Source organism: Rhinatrema bivittatum, chromosome 2, assembly GCF_901001135.1.
Source record: "Rhinatrema bivittatum chromosome 2, aRhiBiv1.1, whole genome shotgun sequence".
Lineage (NCBI taxonomy): Eukaryota > Metazoa > Chordata > Amphibia > Gymnophiona > Rhinatrematidae > Rhinatrema > Rhinatrema bivittatum.
In genome coordinates this window covers 388,696,158-388,717,067 of record NC_042616.1, presented here as the reverse complement: position 1 = coordinate 388,717,067, position 20,910 = coordinate 388,696,158, and the positions used below count along the sequence as shown (strand labels likewise).

At 45.5% G+C, this 20,910-nt stretch overlaps 1 protein-coding gene across 3 annotated transcripts in view; it reads left to right on the top strand.

Annotated features, from left to right (window-relative positions):
• The window catches only part of FASTKD3 (FAST kinase domains 3), a 116,097-nt gene that overhangs the window by 54,478 nt on the left and 40,709 nt on the right, over window positions 1–20,910 (top strand). For all 3 annotated transcript variants that reach the window (XM_029590024.1, XM_029590023.1, XM_029590022.1), the window contains 2 exons: window positions 12,785–12,870; window positions 20,455–20,629. In XM_029590024.1, the coding sequence (XP_029445884.1) occupies window positions 12,785–12,870; window positions 20,455–20,629 (261 nt within the window). The remainder of the gene's footprint in view (window positions 1–12,784; window positions 12,871–20,454; window positions 20,630–20,910) is intronic.

The window sequence follows — 20,910 nt, the reverse complement described above, 5'->3', positions numbered from 1 at the left end:
CCGGAGAAGAGATCACATATCACCAATTCTCAAAGACTTACATTGGCTGCCAATTCACTACAGAATTATTTATAAGTCCATAACCATTATTTACAAAACCATACATCAACACTCTCAGCTCAACCTTCAAATTCCTCTCAAAAAATTAACTTCCAATAGACCAATCAGAGAGTCCTACAAAGAATCCTTACAAATTCCACATTCCAAAACCATGCGACACATAACAGCCAGAGACAGGGCTTTCTCCACCGCAGGACCATCACTGTGGAACTCCATCCCACCAGATTTGCGACAGGAACCCTGCCTCCCCACTTTCAGGAAAAGACTCAAAACATGGCTTTTTATGAAAGCATTTCCTGACGTAAACTGAACCTTAATCAGTCTTTGACTAATCACTAACTCCACAGCATTAGGGCAATTCGTTATTACCTCAAATGCATTGATAGGCATATATGTATCATATGTATCTAGTTAAATACCCCTGCTTCTTTTCTCTGCTCCTAGTTATATTACTACCTTGCTTTATTGTAACTGCAACCCTTAACTTTCACTTGTATATTGTTACTATTACTACTACCTTTTTAATTTATGTTATTTATTGTTATTTATGACCTCTTGTTACCTTTTCACTTGTTAATTGTAAACCGACATGATGCGATACCCATCGCGAATGCCGGTATAGAAAAACTTTAAATAAATAAATAAATAAATAAATAATGTATCAGAGGTATACTACTGGGAAAAGGTTGTTGGCCTCACATCCAAATGTTGTGAAGATTTTGAAGGGGGTCAAGTATCTGTGGCCACCTGTACATAGATTGGGTCCGGCATAGACTTTAAACTTGGTCTTGCGGGTGCTTTGTGGGCCTGTTGTGGAAGGCATCGTTAAAGGACCTCATGCTGAAGGTGGTATTTTTGCTGGCAATGTTTTTGTTCAGAAGGATCTCAGAGCTGCAGCCTTTGTCCTGTAGGGAACCATTTTTGAAGATTTTGGATGACGGGGTGTCTTTGAGCATGATAGCTTCAATCCTTTCTAAGGTGGTATCTTCGTTTCACCTGAATCAGTCTGTGGTGCTCCTTCCTTCCCAAATCGATCTGCTGAATCACCGGAGGCAAAGGTCACAAACAGTTTTCAGTGGTTGGATCATTTATTTGTATTGTTTGGAGGTGCCAGAAATGGATGCAAAGCCTCCAAGGGTACGATAGTGCATTGGCTGAAGAAAGCTATTGTTTTGGCCTACCTTTGTAAGGGGAGAAGAACTCCAGAGGGGTTGTATGTGCAGGCAGAGTCGTGGAGTAAGAGTCAATTACAGTCACCGCAGAAGATTTGTAGAGCACTGACGTGGTCTTATTCACACTTTATCTTGCCATTACTGTTTAGATGTTCAGGCTCCAGGAGAGCCGTCGGACTTTGGCGAAATTGTGTTTAGAGGAAGTCTTTCGCGGGCCTACCCAGTGTAGGGGTGCTTTGGTACATCCCACTTGTCTGAACTGATCTGGGGTATGAACAGGAAAGGAACATTGGTTTTTACTTTCTAATTTTCATTCCTGAAGTAACACAGATCAGTCCAGAGACCCAGCCCCTTCATATTCTCAAGACCATTATGGCAAATCTGTGTTCTGGCATGCTTATTGGAAAGAACTGTCAGAATGTATATATACAGAATCTAAAAAAGTTTGCCAGGTTGTGGTTAGCCCCTTGGGTTGATTTGTGGTTTTTCTGTTTTTTGTTTTTTTTGGGGGGGGGGCTCCAACTTTTGGGTTTGGCATTTGCCCTCATTTAAGGGGTTGTTGAGTTGTTACTATATAGTTGGTTTGGGTACAGGTCAATACTGAGGGACTGCAGGTGGCACTCTCGATTATATAGCAGAGCCTCAAAGTTTTTAGTTCTCTGCCTCCATCTGCTGGTAGAGATGCAAAACCCACTTGTCTGGATTGATCTATGGTACTTCAGGATTGAAAATTAGCAGGTAAGAACCAATTTTCCTTTTCTGCTTTTCTGTACACTTTTTGGGCTACTCAAGCATTTCTTATTCCCATGTTTACCATCAAAATCTCCTTGAATTTTTTTTTTTAATAAAACAAAGCAAACTTTATCAGTAAAAGATATATAAATTCTATAAATTGGATACAGTGTAAATACAACAAAGGGCAGTTCAAAGGCACTGCAAACACGGAGCATCCAGTATCTAGCAGGTAAGATAAGGAGATCAGTTGCATAGCTGTCAGATTATGCAGAGCAGGCATTAATTTCTGAGAGTACAAATGAACGATTCAGGCGCACATTTTTTTTATTTTTTTTTTTTTAATCATGGGCGAATAGCTAATAGCCTCATCAACATGCATTTGCATGTGATGAGCACTATTAGCTTCACGGGGGGAGGGGGGGGGGGGGTGTTGGATATGCATTTATAGCATAAGGAATTGTGGACGCGAGTCCAACCACGGGTTAAACAGTATGCTCAGCTGAGCACACTGTATTGCATCAACCTGTACGTGGGTAAGATGCTCACATAATCTGACAACTATGCAACTGACCTCCTTATCTTACCTGTTAGATACTGGATGCTCCGTGTTTGCAGTGCCTTTGAACTGCCCTTTGTTGTATTTACACTGTATCCAATTTATAGAATTTATATCTTTTAGTGATAAAGTTTGCTTTGTTTTATTAAAAAAAAATTCAAGGAGATTTTGATGGTAAACATGGGAATAAGAGATACTTATATTTTTGTTTGATTGTGTTAAATAAAGAATTGACAGAGAACAAGGCCCAGACTAACCTTAAAACCAAGACAAACAACAAGGAATTGTTTTAGATCCTAGAAAAGCAGTGATGGAGAAGGGCACACTATTCTGAAAGGTTGCCTGAAATGCAAGGCATTATAACAGATCACCAAATTGGGAATTGATTAAAAAATAATATGAAATATGTATGGGAGTTTGCCCTAGTCTCGATGAGATAGGAAAGGGAAAAACACATATGTGACAACTTGAAATAAATCAAAACTTTTTTTTTTTTTTTTTTTTTTAAGGAGAAATAGGGACACCATAACCTGCCAGAATGCTGCTTTGAAAATCTGTAACTGAAGTTAACAAAAGAATACACAAAACATGATCATAGAATTTAACTTTTAACAAAATACCTGCAATACAGAGAAAACTGGCATGCTTTAAATATTGTCTTTAATGTTAAAATTGACAAATCTATGAAATAGCTGTAGTTGCTTTACTTCTGTAAGAGAGCAAACTTTCTGTGACACGTTTGTGTGGCCTTTGCTATTAGGTCTGACCTTGATGCCATTTAAGCTCAGCATTTCTTCATTTTAGCCTTATCCATCTGTTTCTGAGAAAAAAAGTGCTTAACAATGTTGAACCAATCTTCTTATTCTCTCATCAAGGGTGGGCCTTACCCTTTGCCACCTCATGAAATAGCTAGGATTTTCAAAACAGAATTCAATAAGCCTTATCCAGTCTAATGAAAGATCAACTGGCGTATCAAAGAAATGTGCAGACGTAATCCTCTCCTACAGTAATCCAGAAAAATATGTTTCTGTCCTTTCAATAAGGTCAATAATCCGTAAAATTACACAGTAACATAGTGACAGCAGATAAAGACCAAAGTGGTCCATTCAGTCTGCCCAGCTGAAATTCATTCAGTTTGAGCAGATGCATTTGTGTATCATGCAAGTATCAACCTCAAGGAACCAAAATATGAGTACCACAACATGCCTTGTTGTTAGAAACATTGTGGTGGAATAAAGGGCTATACATGCTCCAAGCCAGCATGCCATACAAAATACAAACAACACACCTAAAAAAAATATACACATGGAGACCCCAGAAAACACATATGAGATATCACCTATTCATACCAATATGACATCAATGCAGGCATTGGCTACGGTTATCTAGGATTATTTGCTTCAATTTCATTTGAGGGGTTCCAATGCAGCACAAAAGCAGGATACTTTTTTTATCTTCTGATTTATGATTATAATCAGGCTGAGGTATTTTTGGAAAAAATTAGCGGAGAGATCTGATGTAGCCAATAAATAAATAAACCGACCTCTCTAGTGCCCTTCACGGATTATTGTTCTTTAATTTGGTTCTCACCTCGCCTTATTTCACATCATTAGGTCAGTTGTACTTGATGTGTATAGTGAAGATGGGTCAAGTGATGTGTAATAGACTGCATTGCATTGTGGTGGTTGACAATGTCTTTATTTCTGGCTGTGGTAGATTAGTAGACCCTGCACTGGAAGAAAGGATGAAGTTGGGAATGTGCTGGCAGGAACCAACCATGGTTTGAACTGGAAAACAGCTCCTAATGAGAAATACAGTTGTCAGCATGAATCAGCAGAAACTGACTAGGAGGAAAAGGTTTAAAAGAGTTTGCCCAAGAGGGGGGGATCCCCCTCTAATATTGCGGCCAATAGGGTTGGGAGGAACCCCTCTGATATCACAGCCAACTGGCCCCCTTACAATTATGCAGCCTTCCTCTGTCAAGCATAGCCCCTTTCCCTCAGCCTCCCCCCCACCTCTCTCTCTCCCCCTGGCCCTCCCCACCATGTCGAGCAGTACACACTTCCCCCCCCCCCCTCCAAAATCTCTCTTACTCACACATACACTATCCCTCACTTACATACTCTCACCCATCCCTCCTGCCTCTGGTCCCAACTTCCATCTGTTCATCTGAACCTGAGGGAAGATTAAGCTTCAGCTGCATTGCTCTTTCTTCTGGCCAGACCAGCCTGTGGGTGTTGCGATTGCTACTCCTGAGCTCCTCTCTCACCTCCTTTACCCCAGCGCTGATTTCCAGCATGGCCTTGAAGCGCCGCCTATCCCCAATGCCACCACTTCCTGTTCTTGATGCGGCCTGGATCGCTGCCTGTGGTCTTCATGGCGAGGAGCCGATGCCAATGGCCCTGCTCTTTGCAGTCTGACTTACCACCAGTGTTTCCTGGTGTGCGAGCCCCTGCTTTGAATTTAAAGGGACAGCAGCGTGAAAAGCCCCGCAGCCCCACCTGATGATGTCATCCTGCCAGGCCTATATAAGGGGCCTTTCTTCAGTCTAGCATTGCCTTCGCAAGGTCTTCCTTATTCCTGTGATCATCAATGGTCTTACTGTCCCTGGTCTCTCATCACGTTCCTGCTCCTGGTCTTCGTTCCTGCTCCAGTGTTTCTTGTCTTCAGCCCATTCCTGCGTTCTGTCCAAGTCTTCTGTCAAGTTCCTAATGTTCCAGTCTTCGTCCTACCCAGAGTCTTCAGTCTTCGCTGCTACATCAAGTCTCCGGAAGTCCAACCTTGGTTTTAAAGTCTGAACTAGAATCTGAGTTCCTGAACCTGAATCTGAGTTCCTGAGTCCAGTCCCCGGTCTTCAGAGTCGTGTTCCAGCTTCAGTCTTGATCCTGAGCCCAGTGCCTGCACTGCTATTGTCATGGTCTGCGACCAGCCTTTGGGTTATGTAAAGTGTGCAGCCACTCCCTCTCAGTGCCTTCATCTTGTCCTTGTTCCTGAGCCCAGTGCCTGCACTGCTGTTGTCATGGTTTGCGACCAGCCTTCGGGTTGTGTAAAGTGTGCAGCGGTGCCACTCCCGCTCAGTGCCTTCATCTTGTCCTTGTTCCTGAGCCAGTGCCTGCACTGCTATTGTCGTGGTCCGCGACCAGCCTTCAGGTTGTGTAGGATGCTCAGTGGTGCCAGTTACCCTTAGTGCCTTCATCTCGTCCAAGTCTTCAGTGCCTTCGTCTTGTCTAACTCTTTGGTGCCTTTGTGATGTCCTCATTACCATAGTCATCTACTGTCCTCGTTCTCTATTTGTCCTAACACTCAAGCCGTTCTCAAGTGGCAAGTTCAAAAGGGCTTTCAGAGTGGCCGGAGGCTACACCAGAGACCAGCATTGCATTGCTGGGTCTCATGTAGGTTCAGCGAGGTCTTCAATTTATATGCTAAGTTCAAGAATATTCCAGTCTCAGCCTAGTCCGTGCTCAGATGCGTTGGCCCACCAGCGACCTGGACCACGGCCAGCCTCGGGGTTGTACACATCACATCAAGGCACCGGGACTCACGAGCACGTTCCGTGCTCCGTCTGCAGCAGTGGGATAGAAACATGATGGCAGAAAAAGACCATATGGCCCATTCAGTTTGCCCATCTGTCCAATTAATTTAGCATTATAATTCTCATTTCCTTAGCGATCCTCTGTATTTATTCCATGCTTTATGGAATTCAGATATTGTTTTTGCCTCTACTATCTCCACTAGGAGGCTGCTCCATGCATTTCTGTAAAGAAACATTTCCTAGGATTACTTCTGTGTCTACCCCCTTTTACCCTCATCCCATGATTCTCTTGTTGAAAGAGGCTCACATCCTATGCATGAAAACCTTTGAGATATTTAAATGTCTCAATCATATCTCCCCTATATTACCTTTCCTCTAATGTATACATATTTAGATCTTTAAGTCTGCTTTAGAATTAAGACCACTCATCATTTAAGTAGCCTCCCTCTGGACCAACACCATCCTGTTTATATCCTTTTGAACTTTTGGTCTCCGGGATTGTACACAGTATTCCAAGTGAGGTCTCACCAGGGACCTATACAGGAGCAATATCACCTTCCTTTTTCTGCTGACCATTCCTCTCCCTATGCAGCCAAGCATCTTTCTGGCTTTTACCATCACTTTATCCACCTGTTTGGCCACCTTAAGATCATCAGATACAATTACCCCCAGATCCTAGCATCTCCTTTCTCCACCCACAAGTAGAAGCAGTACTGTCTGGTCCTCCCTCCACCCATGCAGACTGTGTGACCCCAGTTCCTCCTCTTGGCCCATGTGGCTGTTGCAGTATCAGCTGCCCAGCCCTCTTCTTCATCATGCACCCAGAGGGAGAGGCGCCATACCAGCACTGGGAGATGTAGAGGAAAGGAAGGACGTGTAGGAGGGGAGTATACATGGGTAGAAAGGAGAGGAACTGTATACATGTGTTGAATGGGATGGGCTCTGGCCTGAATCTACTCCTTTCCAGCTTCAGTCTGGTTTACTCATCGACTGCAAATGTTGCCAACACCTTTAAAAAAGAAAAATCCCCAATGCCAGGGGGAACTGCATTTGAAATCCACAGGAACTGCCAATGGCTCACAGGCCTTACCTTGAAGAGCACTGAACTTCAGGGACATGGCCCATCCTCGGTACCAGGGTCTCCTTGATGCTGACGAGGTCCATGGTCACCCTCGTTGCCATCGAAGTGCATAACCGCCCATGATACCGTGGTGGCCTTCTGTGCTGTTGGTGTCGGTGGAACTGGAATCTCGCTGCACCAGTTTGGGCGTCGATGCCTCGGTGCTGCTGTGCTGTGATGCTGCATGCTCGATGACCCAATGCCTCGTTGTCATGGTGCCGTGATGTGGCAAGCTCAATGACACAGTACCTTGATGCAGTCGATGTCACAGTGCCCTTGGTGCACTTGTCCGGTGCACTCAGTGCCTTCGGAGCACTCAATGCCTCTGTGCTCTAGATGCATTCAATGCTGCGGTGCCCTTGGTACACTTGTCCAAGCACGCAATGCTTCAGTGCACTCGATGCTTCAGTGCCCTAACTGCATTCAGTGCTGTGATTACCGTGGTACCATCGATGCTGTGGTGCTCTCGATGTCTGCTGAGCCATAGTCGCCCTTGATCCATCAATATACATACATGGCCATCCTCTGGGCTGTCGAGGTTGAAGTGGGGGCAGGCCCTCGATGCTGTCAAGGCACATACCCTTTATGCCATAGGTTATTGAAGTGCATGGCCTTGGTGCCAGCATGACCTCAATGCCATCACGATGCGGTGCTGCCCCAATACTATTGATGCCCTCGAGGACATCGAGGTGGGGGGGGGGGTCTACCGGAGAGGCCTTCAGACCACCGATGCCTCTCATTACTGCCTCGACTACGTCATGTAGTCGAGGCAGTAATGAGTCCGGTGCCACTGACCTGGCTCCGGACTCTTCATTGAGCGCCCTTGTCTCCCCTGTGGCCATCGACTACCATCACTTTCTGAAGTCTTCACATGACCCTGCAGGAGAACACGGGTTCTTGCCTCTTATGGATCGAGCGAGAAGTAGCCATCTACTCGAGGCACCCTGGTGTGCTGTGTGTGTCTGTACGCAGGGCTGTTCCTTCAACCAACAATCCCAATGCTGGGGGCCCCACCAGGATGCACACAAAATCAATATTACTGGACGCTAGTGACGCTCTTGACAGCCGTAATGCTTGCGAGGCCATCTAGCTTGCAGCATTGACACCACTGGATAAATCGAGGAGCTGAGGGGAATTGCCTTGGCACTGGCAGTAGTTGGTACCTTTTTGATATTGATGGCCTGTCATGGGGTTGAGGGCCTCTCCCTGCAGATGCCCATGGCTTCTTTGGTCCATACCTTCAGGCATCAGAGCCCCCGGGCGGTCAATGTCTGTGGGCATCTGTGGCATCAGGAAAGGTTCTAATTAACAGCAAACTGCTTATAGATTGCAGGACGTGTCCGCAGTCCTCCTTAAGCACCTGCGCTGCAGTTGTGGGACTTGCAGACGAGCAGGTTCCGACGCAGTTTCGATGGCCTGCCTTTTGGAGCATTCTCAAGTACTGAGGGTGGCGATGCTTTACCCCGAGCTGGGGATGCCATCGTCTTGCATCCTCTCCACTCCGCTGCTGTTACTGTGGCGTTGAGGTGCAGCTTATTTGGTTGGGACAGATAAGGCATCTGTTCCAAGGGCCTTGGACGCTGGCAGGCATCATTCTCTCTGGCTGTGCAGTCCTCAGCCACACTAGAGTTCTGCCATCTTTCGGCATAGTGTCAGCTTCCACGTCAGTCCATATTGCATAGCGCTGAAGAGCACTGGCGGAGGAGCTGTCATTACACACTCTGTGCTTGGTCATGAGGCAACATGTAGCCACCAACTCTAGCACGTGGTTTTCGGTCCTCGCTGGGGCGTGGGATTTCTCCCACAAGCAAGACGCTCAGGATCAGGGGTGTAACCATCTGTGGATGGGTTACCACTGCATGAGTCCGCCCAGCCTGCTTTCACAGCGGAAGGCTTCCAGTTGCCCTCTGTCACCTGGGCATTGGTGTATGTGTGTGTGCATTGTTCCCTCCGGGCGGTCACAACAGGTTGTGTTCTGCAGCCATAGGACTGACCTAGGACTGCACTCCTGGTCGGATCCCAAGGTGAGTGAATATCACGAGAGTGGCTCAAGGATCCTCTCCTTTCTCAGTAGAGGAATATGTCTTTTGCCCTCTACCATGTTCTTGTGGAACAGTTCCTGGGGCTCTCTCCCAGAGCAATTGTTTTCTCTGATCTGGAGCTCTAGTCCTCTGAATTGGCACGTCTCCTTGGAGGCCAGGGCTGGGAACCGGCAGCAGCAGTCATTGGACTGTCTTCAGCTGGAGCCCCTCTGGGGATTGCAGTGGTGATCTCCCCTATCCAAAGCCGGCTGCCTGTTGTGAGTTGGTCGCGTTGGCACCTGAGCAAGCAGTGATTGTGCCTCAACTCTCCTTCAGGGAGTTGCTAGGTCTTTCAGAATCATGAGGCCCTGATCCTGCTGCTTCCCTCTCCCCTCTGTGAGATTCAACTGAGTTCTGGGGCAACTCTTTCGGGTTCCACTATAGATGCCATGCTGTGCAACCCTTCGAGGGTGTACCTTGTTTCCGTTCCCAGACAAGGGATGCCACTACTTTGACAGGCGCCTTTCCCAGCAATAGTCGAGAGTAGCACTCTCCCATGGATGCTTTGAGATGCAGCATGTCTAACCTCAAGAGAGCCTGTCCAGTGTTGCTCCCTGGTGGCTCTCCAGGTCCCGTCCCGTGTCTTCCCCCCCCCCCCCCCCCCCGTTCAGGAGTAACCTTGGTATCGGCTGAGATCTGTGGGCGTCTTTCTTAAGGATCTCTATCGTCAGTCATCCTTTCCTGCGGGACCCTCCTCTGTGAGGAGTGTTTCGGTCAATCAGCTAGGCGATCATGCCCTTCACCTTTTTGCCATGTCCATGGCAGAGGGACTTGGGGGCCGAGTACCCCACATGAGGGTTCTGCCCTCTGCTCGTGGTAGCGTGCAAGCTATTTTTCCCCCGTTTTCAGGGCCACCCTATCTGTGGGCAGAGCAATCCTGGGTCATGCAACGTTGTCCATTGCTAGGCCATGTGCTCATTTAGGAGGGGAAGTATGTGCACTCATGACTGGGGTAATGATACCGCTGCCGGGTGACTTGGTACTCTGTCTCGAGATCGCCCTGGGCCTGCCCTGATGCCCTCTGGGTTTCCAGGCTGGTAATACAATCAGGTTCTACCAGGGTTTGCGCTTGCGACTTCCCGTCTCCTGGTGGAGCCTTCGGGACTTCGCCCCAGGGGCAATCGCTCCCAATTTCCACTGTTCAAGAAGACTGAGGGCTCCATCTCAGTGGGATACTCCCTGCTTTCTTTGGCAGTGAGTTGTTTGCTTGGGGTAGATAGACAATCGGGCGACTTGTGCTTGCCTCGGCGGTCCACCAGACTGCCTCCTTATGTTCTTCTCTCCTTCCAAATTCCGATTAGTTTGTCGGGGAGAGTGGAGATGAAGCTAAGATGCCCATGGTATCTCTCCGTATATCTGCATATATGTGAAATGTTGTCACATATTCTCATTTTCTGGGATGCCCAAAGGGCCTTCCTGCTCTCCTTGCTATCCTGTGACAGAATAAATGAACCAGTTCTGGCAGGTGCTCTTGAGTGAGCTTCAGGCCTATTTTATCTCCCTTCCAGGGAACTTTGGGCTACAAGTCTGTTTCGGAGATTGTTCTCATTCCCTGAAATCCTTGACGCTGTCCTGCACGGTCAGCTAGGCCTGATGCTTCAGCACGTAGTGTCTGTCCCAGGCCCTGCCGTAGTTTACTGCTTGTTCTTCAAGCGTGACGTGGGTTTCTTCTGCCCATTTGACCTACTAGCCATACACTCTTCTCCAGACCTTTGACTGTCAGTGGTCGACAGTCTCTTTCTGGAGGGCTTTCAGACCCTAGGTTGTTTTTTTCTCACTGAAGAAACTGTACGGTTTTCCTCCTAGATTCTCTCTTGTTTGCATTTCTGGTTCTTTCCTGTATCCAGGAGGATCTAGATCTATTGTTTTTGTCAGAAACCCTACTTGTACTGTTTTCCGTGATGCACTGCTGCTTCTGCTTGCACTCGCATCACTCCCCTGCCTCATGCATCCCTGCTACATATAAGGATTTGTGTCTCGGTCTTTTTCTTGGCTTTTGTTTGTAGAACCCAACTGTTCTCCAGCTTGCACCCATGGAGGGTTGGCTGCCTCTCAGGCAAAGGAGGGAGTAGTGCTCCAGCACTATGTGGTTTACCATTTTGTCCTGCTCAGACATCCTGTACCTTGGTATTCACCCATATGTGAGAACTACCTTCCTGCTTGTCCTAGGAGAAAGCAGAGTTGCTTACGTGTAACAGATGTTCTCCTAGGACAGCAGGATGTTAGTCCTCATGAAACCCGCCTCCCCTGGGACTTGGTTTCTCCATGTATTAGCTATTTCATGGCCTGAGGGTCTCTGCCTAGGGGGCAGGGTGATGACTACAGCTGCACATGCTCAGTGGGGCATGCTGAAAGCGCTAGAATCTTTGAAATCAAAGTTCCGTGCCGGGCTCCATCCAATATTGTCACTCATATGTGAGGACTAACATCCTTCTGTCCTAGGAAAACACATGTTACAGGTAAGCAACTTGGCTATCTCCCATGTTTTAATATTTTTTTCAAAAATTGAGAAATCTTGTCCTGTGTGCCTGGATCATGCGTTCTATAACTGGATGAGTTCTAATCTTTGAGGCAAAGACATTTTGATCTTTATATTGAAAGAACGGTTTAAGAGTTCAGTTAGTTGGTTACTAATATAAAAGCAGATTAGCTTTTTGCTGTGACGTAGGTCTCAGCAGTTTAGGAGTCCTTAAACTAACAGGAGTGTGTCTCTGCTGCATGGATTCAACCAGGAAATTTAACACAGTCTTCTTTGGGGGTAGTGGTTTTTCCAGCAAGACAGGTCAAAGAGTCCTCAGGAGTTCTAAAATATTGTTTAAAATAGTTTTTTAAAATAAATTGGACAGGGTAGCCAGATGAGTGAGTAATAAAGTTTTAAACAGAATGCCTCTTGATACATCTGACAAATGCATCAAGTGCCTGTCTGCCAGACGGAGATACAAAATTTTTTGCTGCTCTGGTGTGAAGGTATAGATTTTTCATTGGTGGTTTATCCTTCCATGCCCTCCTATACAATGAGAATTACCTGCATGTCTTTTATTTATTTAACATTTTTATATACCGACAATTGTTTTGAACATCTTATCGGTTTACAGAAAAAGTAATGCAGCAGCAGCAGGCTTTACAGTAAACATGGAACATTGAATAATAATACATGTGAGAGTAATCAACAAAATAGGAGGGAGAGCTATGTATGGGATGCAAAAATGTAGATTAAATTATAGGTGCAAAAAATATGTTTTGAAAGCTGGGCCAAAAATGTATTATGGTCTGCCTATTCCTGGGGTAGGGATTTATTAGATTGTGAAAGTCTAAACCACTTACATCACAGGGAGGGATGGAAATGACAGAATGCCTGGTGCAACTTGATACACGGGCTTAAAAGCTGATATGTTTGCTTTTTTATATGATTGTATTTTTACTATGTTTTTACATTGTAATTCACTTTGATTTACCTATGAAAGGCAAGACATCAAATGAAACAATAAGCTTGATTCTTTTCTTTTTTTTTTTTTTTTTTCATTTCAGCTCAAGAGAAAGGCATGGATAAGTTTCTTCTGTCCCAGCTGACTCAGCTTTTCCTGACTGTGAGGCTAGAGTGCCCATTCTATGAGGTAGAGTATACACTGGTATCATATTTGCCTTTATTAAAGAGGGTCACTTTATTAGGCTAGGGTTTTCTGTGACATTTCACATATATCAGCAAATGTCTACATTTCCACAGTTGGCCTGCACTTTACCCAACATTGCAAACTATGTGCTACCAATTATTGAATGATGTAAAATTAGCTGAGAATTAGTCGAGACTTAGCAAGAAAAATCCACCAGTTCTATAAACTCCAGGTTTGTTTGGCTCTCTGTGAGATTACTGGAAAGATAGTTCTCTATAACTAGATTTCACCCAACTTCTAAAGAATGCTACAGAGACAGCTAAAATTTAAATGACAACAGATTTTCATTATCTATGGGTTCTGCATGTGGAAGTTGCCTTTTGTAAGCCATAAAGACACACTTGAGGATTATATATTGTATTATTAGCTTGTTTTTCTGTAGCATCTTTCATCCAGACATTTATTCCTGGGGGAATTCTGCACACATTTTTATTTTTAAATTTCTGTAAAATTCTGCATACTATATTTATCAAAATAATACCATATAAAATCACCGTCTCCGTGCAGTAGTTAATTTTCTCTGTGGACAAACAAGACAGCAATCAACCACGTAAGTGAGTAACATTATCCGACAGTGCTGAGATGGAAAAGCTCTCTTGCAATGCAGAAAACCTAAAAAGGATTTCTGAGCATGCACGGGTTTTCTTGCACAGCAGCCACTGCCTGAGTCTCTTCAGTCTTCTTTCTTCTGCTTATGTGAAGGGATGTGTTTCTGCTTTCTCTCTGCCACTCGTTAGTTTTTTTGCTCTTGCAGTTTTTATTATTTTATTTCCTTTATCAAAGTATTTTGACTTTTTGTTTTGAAAATCTTTGATAAGAACATTTTTTTCTCTTACTTTGTTTTCCAAAATTGAGTTTGTCCTAGCCTCTGCTCTCTTCTTGATGACAGAAAGCAAACCAGGCTTCAAAAGATGCCCCGGCTGTTTTTACAAGATATCCTTATCTGATCAGCATGACTGCTGTGTTCACTCCTTAGGCCCATCACATCAGAGCCTTAGCCAAGCATTTTGGCCCCTATGGCCAAGTGAAAAAGTGCACCCTCACCCTGTACACAACGCACAACATTATGAGCTGGGAAATTCTGTAAAGTTCGTTTTTGTTTTTTTTTTATTTTAAATAATGCTATCATTATTTCTCCTAGAACAAGCAGGATGATAATCCTCACACATAGGTGACATCATCAGATAGAGCCTGGCACAGAATTTTGATCTCAAAGGTTCTAGAACTCTCAAACATGCCCCACTGAGCATGTGCAGCTGTAGTCATCATCCTGCCCTCTAGGCAGAGTCCCTCAGTCCATGATATAGCTAATACATGGAGAAATCAACTTCCAGGGGAGGTGGGAGGGCTTCATGAAGACTAACATCCTGCTGTCATAGGAGAACACCTGTTACAGGTAAGCAACTCTGCTTTCTCCTAGGACAAGAAAGATGGTAGTCCTCACACATAGATGAATCCCTAGCTATAGGCTGTCTGAGCAGGACAAAGTGGGAAACTGCACAGTGCTGAAGCACTACCTCCCTCTTTTGCCTGAGAGGCAGCCGACCCACCAGGGGTTCAGGCTGGAGAAGAGTTAGGTTATACAAAGAAAAGCCATAGAAAGACTGAGACACAAATCCTTCTGCGCAGCAGGGGAGCCTAAGGCAGAGGAGTGATGTGGGTGCAAGCAGAAGCAAACTCCGTATCATGGAAAACAGTACAAGCAGGGTTCCTGAAAAGTAAACCCTGACAACAATAAGTATAGAACTTCCTGGATATAGGAAGAACCCAAAGGTGTAGACAAGAGAAAAACTCTTGGACAAAGGCCACCCAGTTTCCTTTGGAGTTAAAGACAACCGAAAAACAACTGGGACCCAAGAGCCCCAACAGAAGAAACTGTAGTCCACTGACATCCGAAGGACCGAATGTCTCTGCAGAAGAATGCCCAGGTATGACTGGTAGGCATAATGGGCAGAAAAACCCAAGCAACGCTTGGAGAAAAAGCAGCAAACCACAGCAGGGCCTGGGACAGACACTACATGCTGAAGCATCAGACCTAGTTCACTGCGCAGTGCAGTGCAAGGGTTTCTGGGGGTGAGGAGCAATCCCTGAAACAAGCCTGTAGCCCAAAACTCCCAAGCAGGGAGCTGAGATAGGCCTGAAGCTCACCCAAGAGTACCTGTCAAGAACAGGTTCATCTGTCCTGTCACAGGATAGCACAGGGGAGCAGGAAGGCCCTTTGGGCAATCTAGAGAAATGAGAAAAGCTAAAGGCAGTGTTGGCCAGAGCATGCCAAAATACGGGGTGTATCCTTCCTGGAAGGTATACAGAAGATATATCACGAGTCCTCCCCTCCCCTTGACAAACCACCGGAAGTCAGAAGGAGTGAAGAACACAAGGAGGCAGACCGGTTGACTGCTGGGGCAAGCACAAGTCGTGTGTATCAACCCCAAGTGAACAACTCACTGCCGAATCCAGCAGGGAGTCACCCACCAAGATAGATCCCTCAGCCTGCTAGGAACAGCGGAAACTGAGAGTGAATGCTACAGCGAGCAAAGGCAACCACCTCTGTTGCAGAGTCACTTGGTCTCCAACCCACTCAGCCATGGACAGGGTGAAAGGCATTCTCGTCCATTTGATGGACGAAAACTCTTCTCACAGAGAGGAGGGTCCCGCAGGCAAGAATAACTGGCGATAGCAGTCCCTAAGAAAAGATGCCTACCCAGTCCAGCAGATATCAAACTCAGGAACAGAGGAAACCCTGGAGGGTCACCGGGAAGCAATACTGGACAGGCTCCCTTGTGAATAGACCTGCTGCATCTTAGAGCAACCGAGAGAGAGAGCTACCTGTGACTGGTTCTCGAGGCTGGTGCCAGTCAGAGCAGTGCCATCCCTTCTCCGGGAATGGAGAAACGAGGGACACCCCCCATAAGGGTTGCCCTGGAACCCACTCGAATCTACCTGTCCAGAGGGGAGAGGGAGCAATGGGATTGGGGCCTCCGAATCCCAAAAGACCTTTCATCTCCCCAGAGGAGAGATGAGGCACAATCACTGATCGCTGAGGTGGCAAAGCAACTAACACCCCACAGGCAGCCAGCCTCGGATGGGGAAGGTCGTCACTATAATCTATGGAAGGGCCCCAGCGAATACTGTCCAACGACCGCCCCTGCCGTTCCCCCGACCCTGGCCATCAAGGAGACACACCGATTCAAAGATCGAGGCCCTAGTTCAGAGAAAAACTTGTCAGGACAGAGCCTTAGGGGCTTCCTCACAAAAAAGGGTTGTTGGATCGAAAGACACATTCCTCTGCTGAGGGAGAAGAGGACTCCCAAGCCACTCTCTCGATGTCTACTCCCCTCAGGGTCCGACCAGGAACGCAGTCCTGGGACAGTCCTGTGGCTGCGAACTTAACCTGTTGTGTCCGCCCAAATGGAAAAGCACACGCACACAGCCGCTCAGACAGCAGAGGGCAACCGGAGGAACAAGCCCCTGCTGAAAAAGCACGCTGAGCAGTACTCATGTAGTCGTATCCCATCCTGCGGATAGCTGCACACCAATGATCCAATACGCTGTGTCTGTGGGTAGAATCCCAGCCACAGCGAGGACAGAGCACCACGTGCCAGAGTTAGTGGCTACGCACTACCCCATGACAAAGCACAGAGAGTGTGATGACGTCTCCCATGCCAGTGCTCCTCAGCACTGTGCAGTGCAGAACTGATGAGGTTGAGACTATGACGGGACGATGGTAGAATCCTGGAATGGCTGAGGGTCGCACAGACAGGGAGAATGCCGCCTGCCATTGCCTGAGGCACTCGGAGTAGATCCCTGGCCTTTCCCGACCGCTCATGCTGCTCACCATTGTCATAGTGAGTAACTCACAGTGGACGAAGTAACTCCCAGTGTGACGAAGGTGTCTCAAAAACCACTGGTGCTCTGGATGAGGTATGGTGGAGGGTGAATTTTACATTACATCATCTTTTTTTTTTTTTTAATTCACTGCCGAGAACTTCGACAGAAAGATAGTGAAACCTTTTTCTCCTGTTTCTTAATTCAATTTTTCTCTCTTCCCATTTTCCACAGCAAGAGAGAGAGGGGAAAAAATAAAAGAAACAGAATTCTCTCTATTAATTATCTCCTCTGGGGAACTAAACTGGTCTGCCAGGACTCAAGGAAAGGAAATTATTTATTTATTTTATTTATCTCTTTTCTATACCGACATTCATGATACAAATCATATCATATCGGTTCACAAGGAACAAGGGGGTTCTAACATTTACATTAAAGAGGAAGCAAAGTTACAATAAAACAATAAAAAATTAACCAGCAAGTTTAAATTTCAGCTTCCTTTTCATCCTGCAGATCAGTCCAGACAAATGGGATATGCCAAGCAGTGCCTACCCCGGGTGGGATGAGGCCCCAATGGCCATTAAAACTTTTTTACCAAAGGCTACCTCCTCTTTTGTTTGCAGGTCCAACCTATAATGCTTTACAAATGAATGTAGAGATGACCATGTAGCCACTATGCAAATATCCTGTGGAGACACTAGCTTGTGTTCTGTTCATGATGCAGTCTGGGACCTTGTCGAATGGGTCTTTAATTTTGGTGGCACATGTCCTTCCCCAATGTAGGCCGCTATAATTGCTTCTTTGATCCATTTCGCTTTGGATGCCGCCGGGCCCTGTCTTTGACCCCAAACTGTCTGTCTGACTTCCTAAAATCATTTGTAATCTTAAGACAGATATTGAAACAGACCTCACCCATATCGCTATGTACCGGAAAACAAAGCTGCATAAAACCTAAAATTCAAACTATGTTCCTCCATCAGAGTACACAATGGTTGCAGATAAATGTTAAATTACTCTGTGATCTGCTTTGAAGTGACTGTCAAGACACACAAGGCAGAACTGAAATCCTAAATAAAAAAAATATGGTTTCTTATTGTATTAAACTAATTAGGATCCAGGTCTCATTTACAGCAAAGCAAAATCCCTCCACTACCAGGCCGGTTGTGATGCACAAACTCTCCCAAGCACCCTCTCAGAACCTTTACAGCAAGCCTGTCGTACCATAATAACACTAACACCCCGGACTGCCACAGCAACAACCTTACTGCAGAGCTCTCCCCACACACCTGGCGGACCCACTCATCCACTTTCTAAACATTTTTGACTGCTTAATCTCTCACAAGATTTCTCTGTTTGCCATAAGTCCAAAGTGTCATGTCCGTTCTTCATTTCAGTCTCTTTTTTTTAGGGGGGGGGGGGCCTTTATTTTTATGAATGGGATCAGCACTTACTCTAGGCCTGTTTACATTTCCAGTGTATAGTGTTTGTATGTAGTCTGAAACAGCAAACCCTCCATCCAACCATTTTTTCCATCCAGCCACCTTTCTGCAAACTCTATATCTGGGAACTTTTGAGTTGTAGTCACCTGGAAATTCTGAATGTGTGTGTGGGGGGGTGAACACATCAACTTTTTTTCTTCCATTTCTCTCCCCCCCCCCCCCCACACACACACATATACATACTCTCTCACACATATTCTATCTTCCCCTCCTCCAGAGGTGGCCCCAGGATCAACCTCAGCACTCTCCCCTTCCATAGCCATAGGCACACAGGGCTTGGGCTAGGAATCTCACTCAGCAGAGAACAGCCCTCTGTTTCCTGCTCCAGTCCCTCCCCTACCAAGTGGCCTGCAGCGGAGAAGCTGGGAGAGGAGCTAGATCATAGAGAGCAGAGAAGGAAAAAAACCACCCTGCTCCTTAATCCAGTTCCTTTTTTTTGCAGGGAACAGGAGGGGAGAAGAAGAATTAAGTGTGAACACAACAGCTGCCTAATCCAGCACCTCCCTTCCTATTGTTTTCCCCCTCTGGACTGCAGGAAAAGCAGCTGTCAGGCCCTTCTGGCCCAGGCCATAGGATAGCTACAGCTCTAGTCTGCAGAGTGGAACTATTTTGCAAGGCATGCAATGTGAATTTGTTTTGGAGGTTTAGTTGTCTGAAAATATTGACCTGGTGTTTCTGCTTTTTTAATTTTCTGAGATATTTGAATTTTCTCCCTGCATGCCAAATGTGACTTCCCATCCCTTTTTTAAGGAATGTTTATGCCTACAGACAGACAAGCATTGACCCCTTTTACATAATTCTTTCCAACATTCCATATGTTAGCATCAAAAGGCCAAAAGAAAATATATAACTTTAACCATATTTCTATTTATGCTCTCATTATGTCTGTCTTAGTCCATTTGTGAGTTATTACTTTTTATTTTATTTCTGAGCTGTAGATGTTAATATTTCCAGCCTTAGATTATTGCAGTACGTTCTACCTCACTCTTCCAGCAAGCGCTTTCACAGCTCGCCCTGTTGACTGGGATCCATATGCATGAGCACAATACTCCAGCACTGTATTCATTGCATTGGCTCCCAGTACAACAGCAGATTGATTACAAGGTATCCTCCTAAATAACCTGAATGCACCTTGGATCGATTTGATCCTTCAGAGATCATCAGGAACACTAAGATCTTCACAGCAAGGTCTTCTTGACCTCCCCTCAGTGAGTCATACCCACTTTGGAGAAACCTTTTAAAGGAGCTGCAGCAGTCGCGTGGAATGCTCTTCCAGCTTTCCTGAGCACCATCTTGGACACTCAAATCTTTAAAAGGGCTTTAAAACAGTTTTGTTTAAAAATGCCTTTCGTTTGCCAGAGTAGATTACTTTCTGTTTTTCCAGCTGGTATTTTTGAGCTGTACAGCTGTTTTGGTGTCTGTTTGCAAAGTGTTTGTTATACAGTATGTGCTGTTTCTTTTTAATTGTATTTTATGTGTGCGTGGGTTTTTTTTTTTTTTTTTTTTTTTGGTTACCCGCCCTGAACTGTAGGGAGGCTTCAGGTAATATGTCATTTAAAATAAATAAATATTAACAACCAAGACAGAGATTTTGTAGGTGAACTGGCTTAATATCACGAAAACCTGACCCAGCGGACTTCGTGAAGCAATCCCAGTTTATGTGGAGCCATAGACCTTTTTCTTCTCTTCTTTTTCTCCCTCAGTTTTTCCATAGTGAGACCATTCCACATTTATTTCAACCAGTCAGTCCTTGTAAGGAAATTTAGCTTTAGTCCCAGTGATCTTCCACCAGAAGATTGATCAGTTTATTCTTCAGGCAAACCTAACAAAAAGGTTTGGGGTTCCAGAGCAAACCCACTTTTGATATTCTCTTGCACATCTGCTGTAGTTAATTCCAGGCTGTTGAAAACTGTCCCACCCTATCAGTATCAGAGAACCTTCCTCAGTGCTCTGCAGAGGTATTAGACCTAAATTTTAAGTACTGTAACCTGTGTGAGGTGAGGTGCCATTGGAATAATAATTTATATCCGTTCCCTGGAATAGCTGAGGGTATCAAGGATTTCCCCTGTCTTTTTTTAAATTATCCCCCTACAGTTCCTCAGAGAGGTCATGCCGTAATATAGATTTGCATTCTGTACTTTGGAAGTTATACAGTATGAAAATGACTTCCTCTGTTGACAGACAGTTTCTCACAAATTCCTAGGGTCCCAGACTCCTTCCGAAGTATCGCGTGAAGACTTTTCTCACACCGGGCCGTTCGCTGGAGACTCCGCTGGATACTCACCTCTTTAACAGAGTAAAGACTGGACTGATTGAACTCTTGGGAGCAAGGATGTATTTTGCTTCACATGTACTGACCCCATACTGTTACACCTTAGGTAAGTTACATGTCCCTTTTGCTGGTGAATTTGGACTGAATCCATTATGTAAAAAGTGCATTGAAAAGCAATGCAGGGAGAAGGACCCCAGCATGAAAGGAAGGGTGGTTGCACAGTCAGGATCAGCCTGCTGCTGTGCTGAGGACTCATTCTGGAGCGAAGTCACAAGACGTGATGCTGTCATATGAATCAAGGTTTGTTTCTACATATTGCCATATATAAGCTTAATCCTAACTCAGCGTTTCCCTTCCATTTATGCTGTTGGCTTTCTCTTACCATGA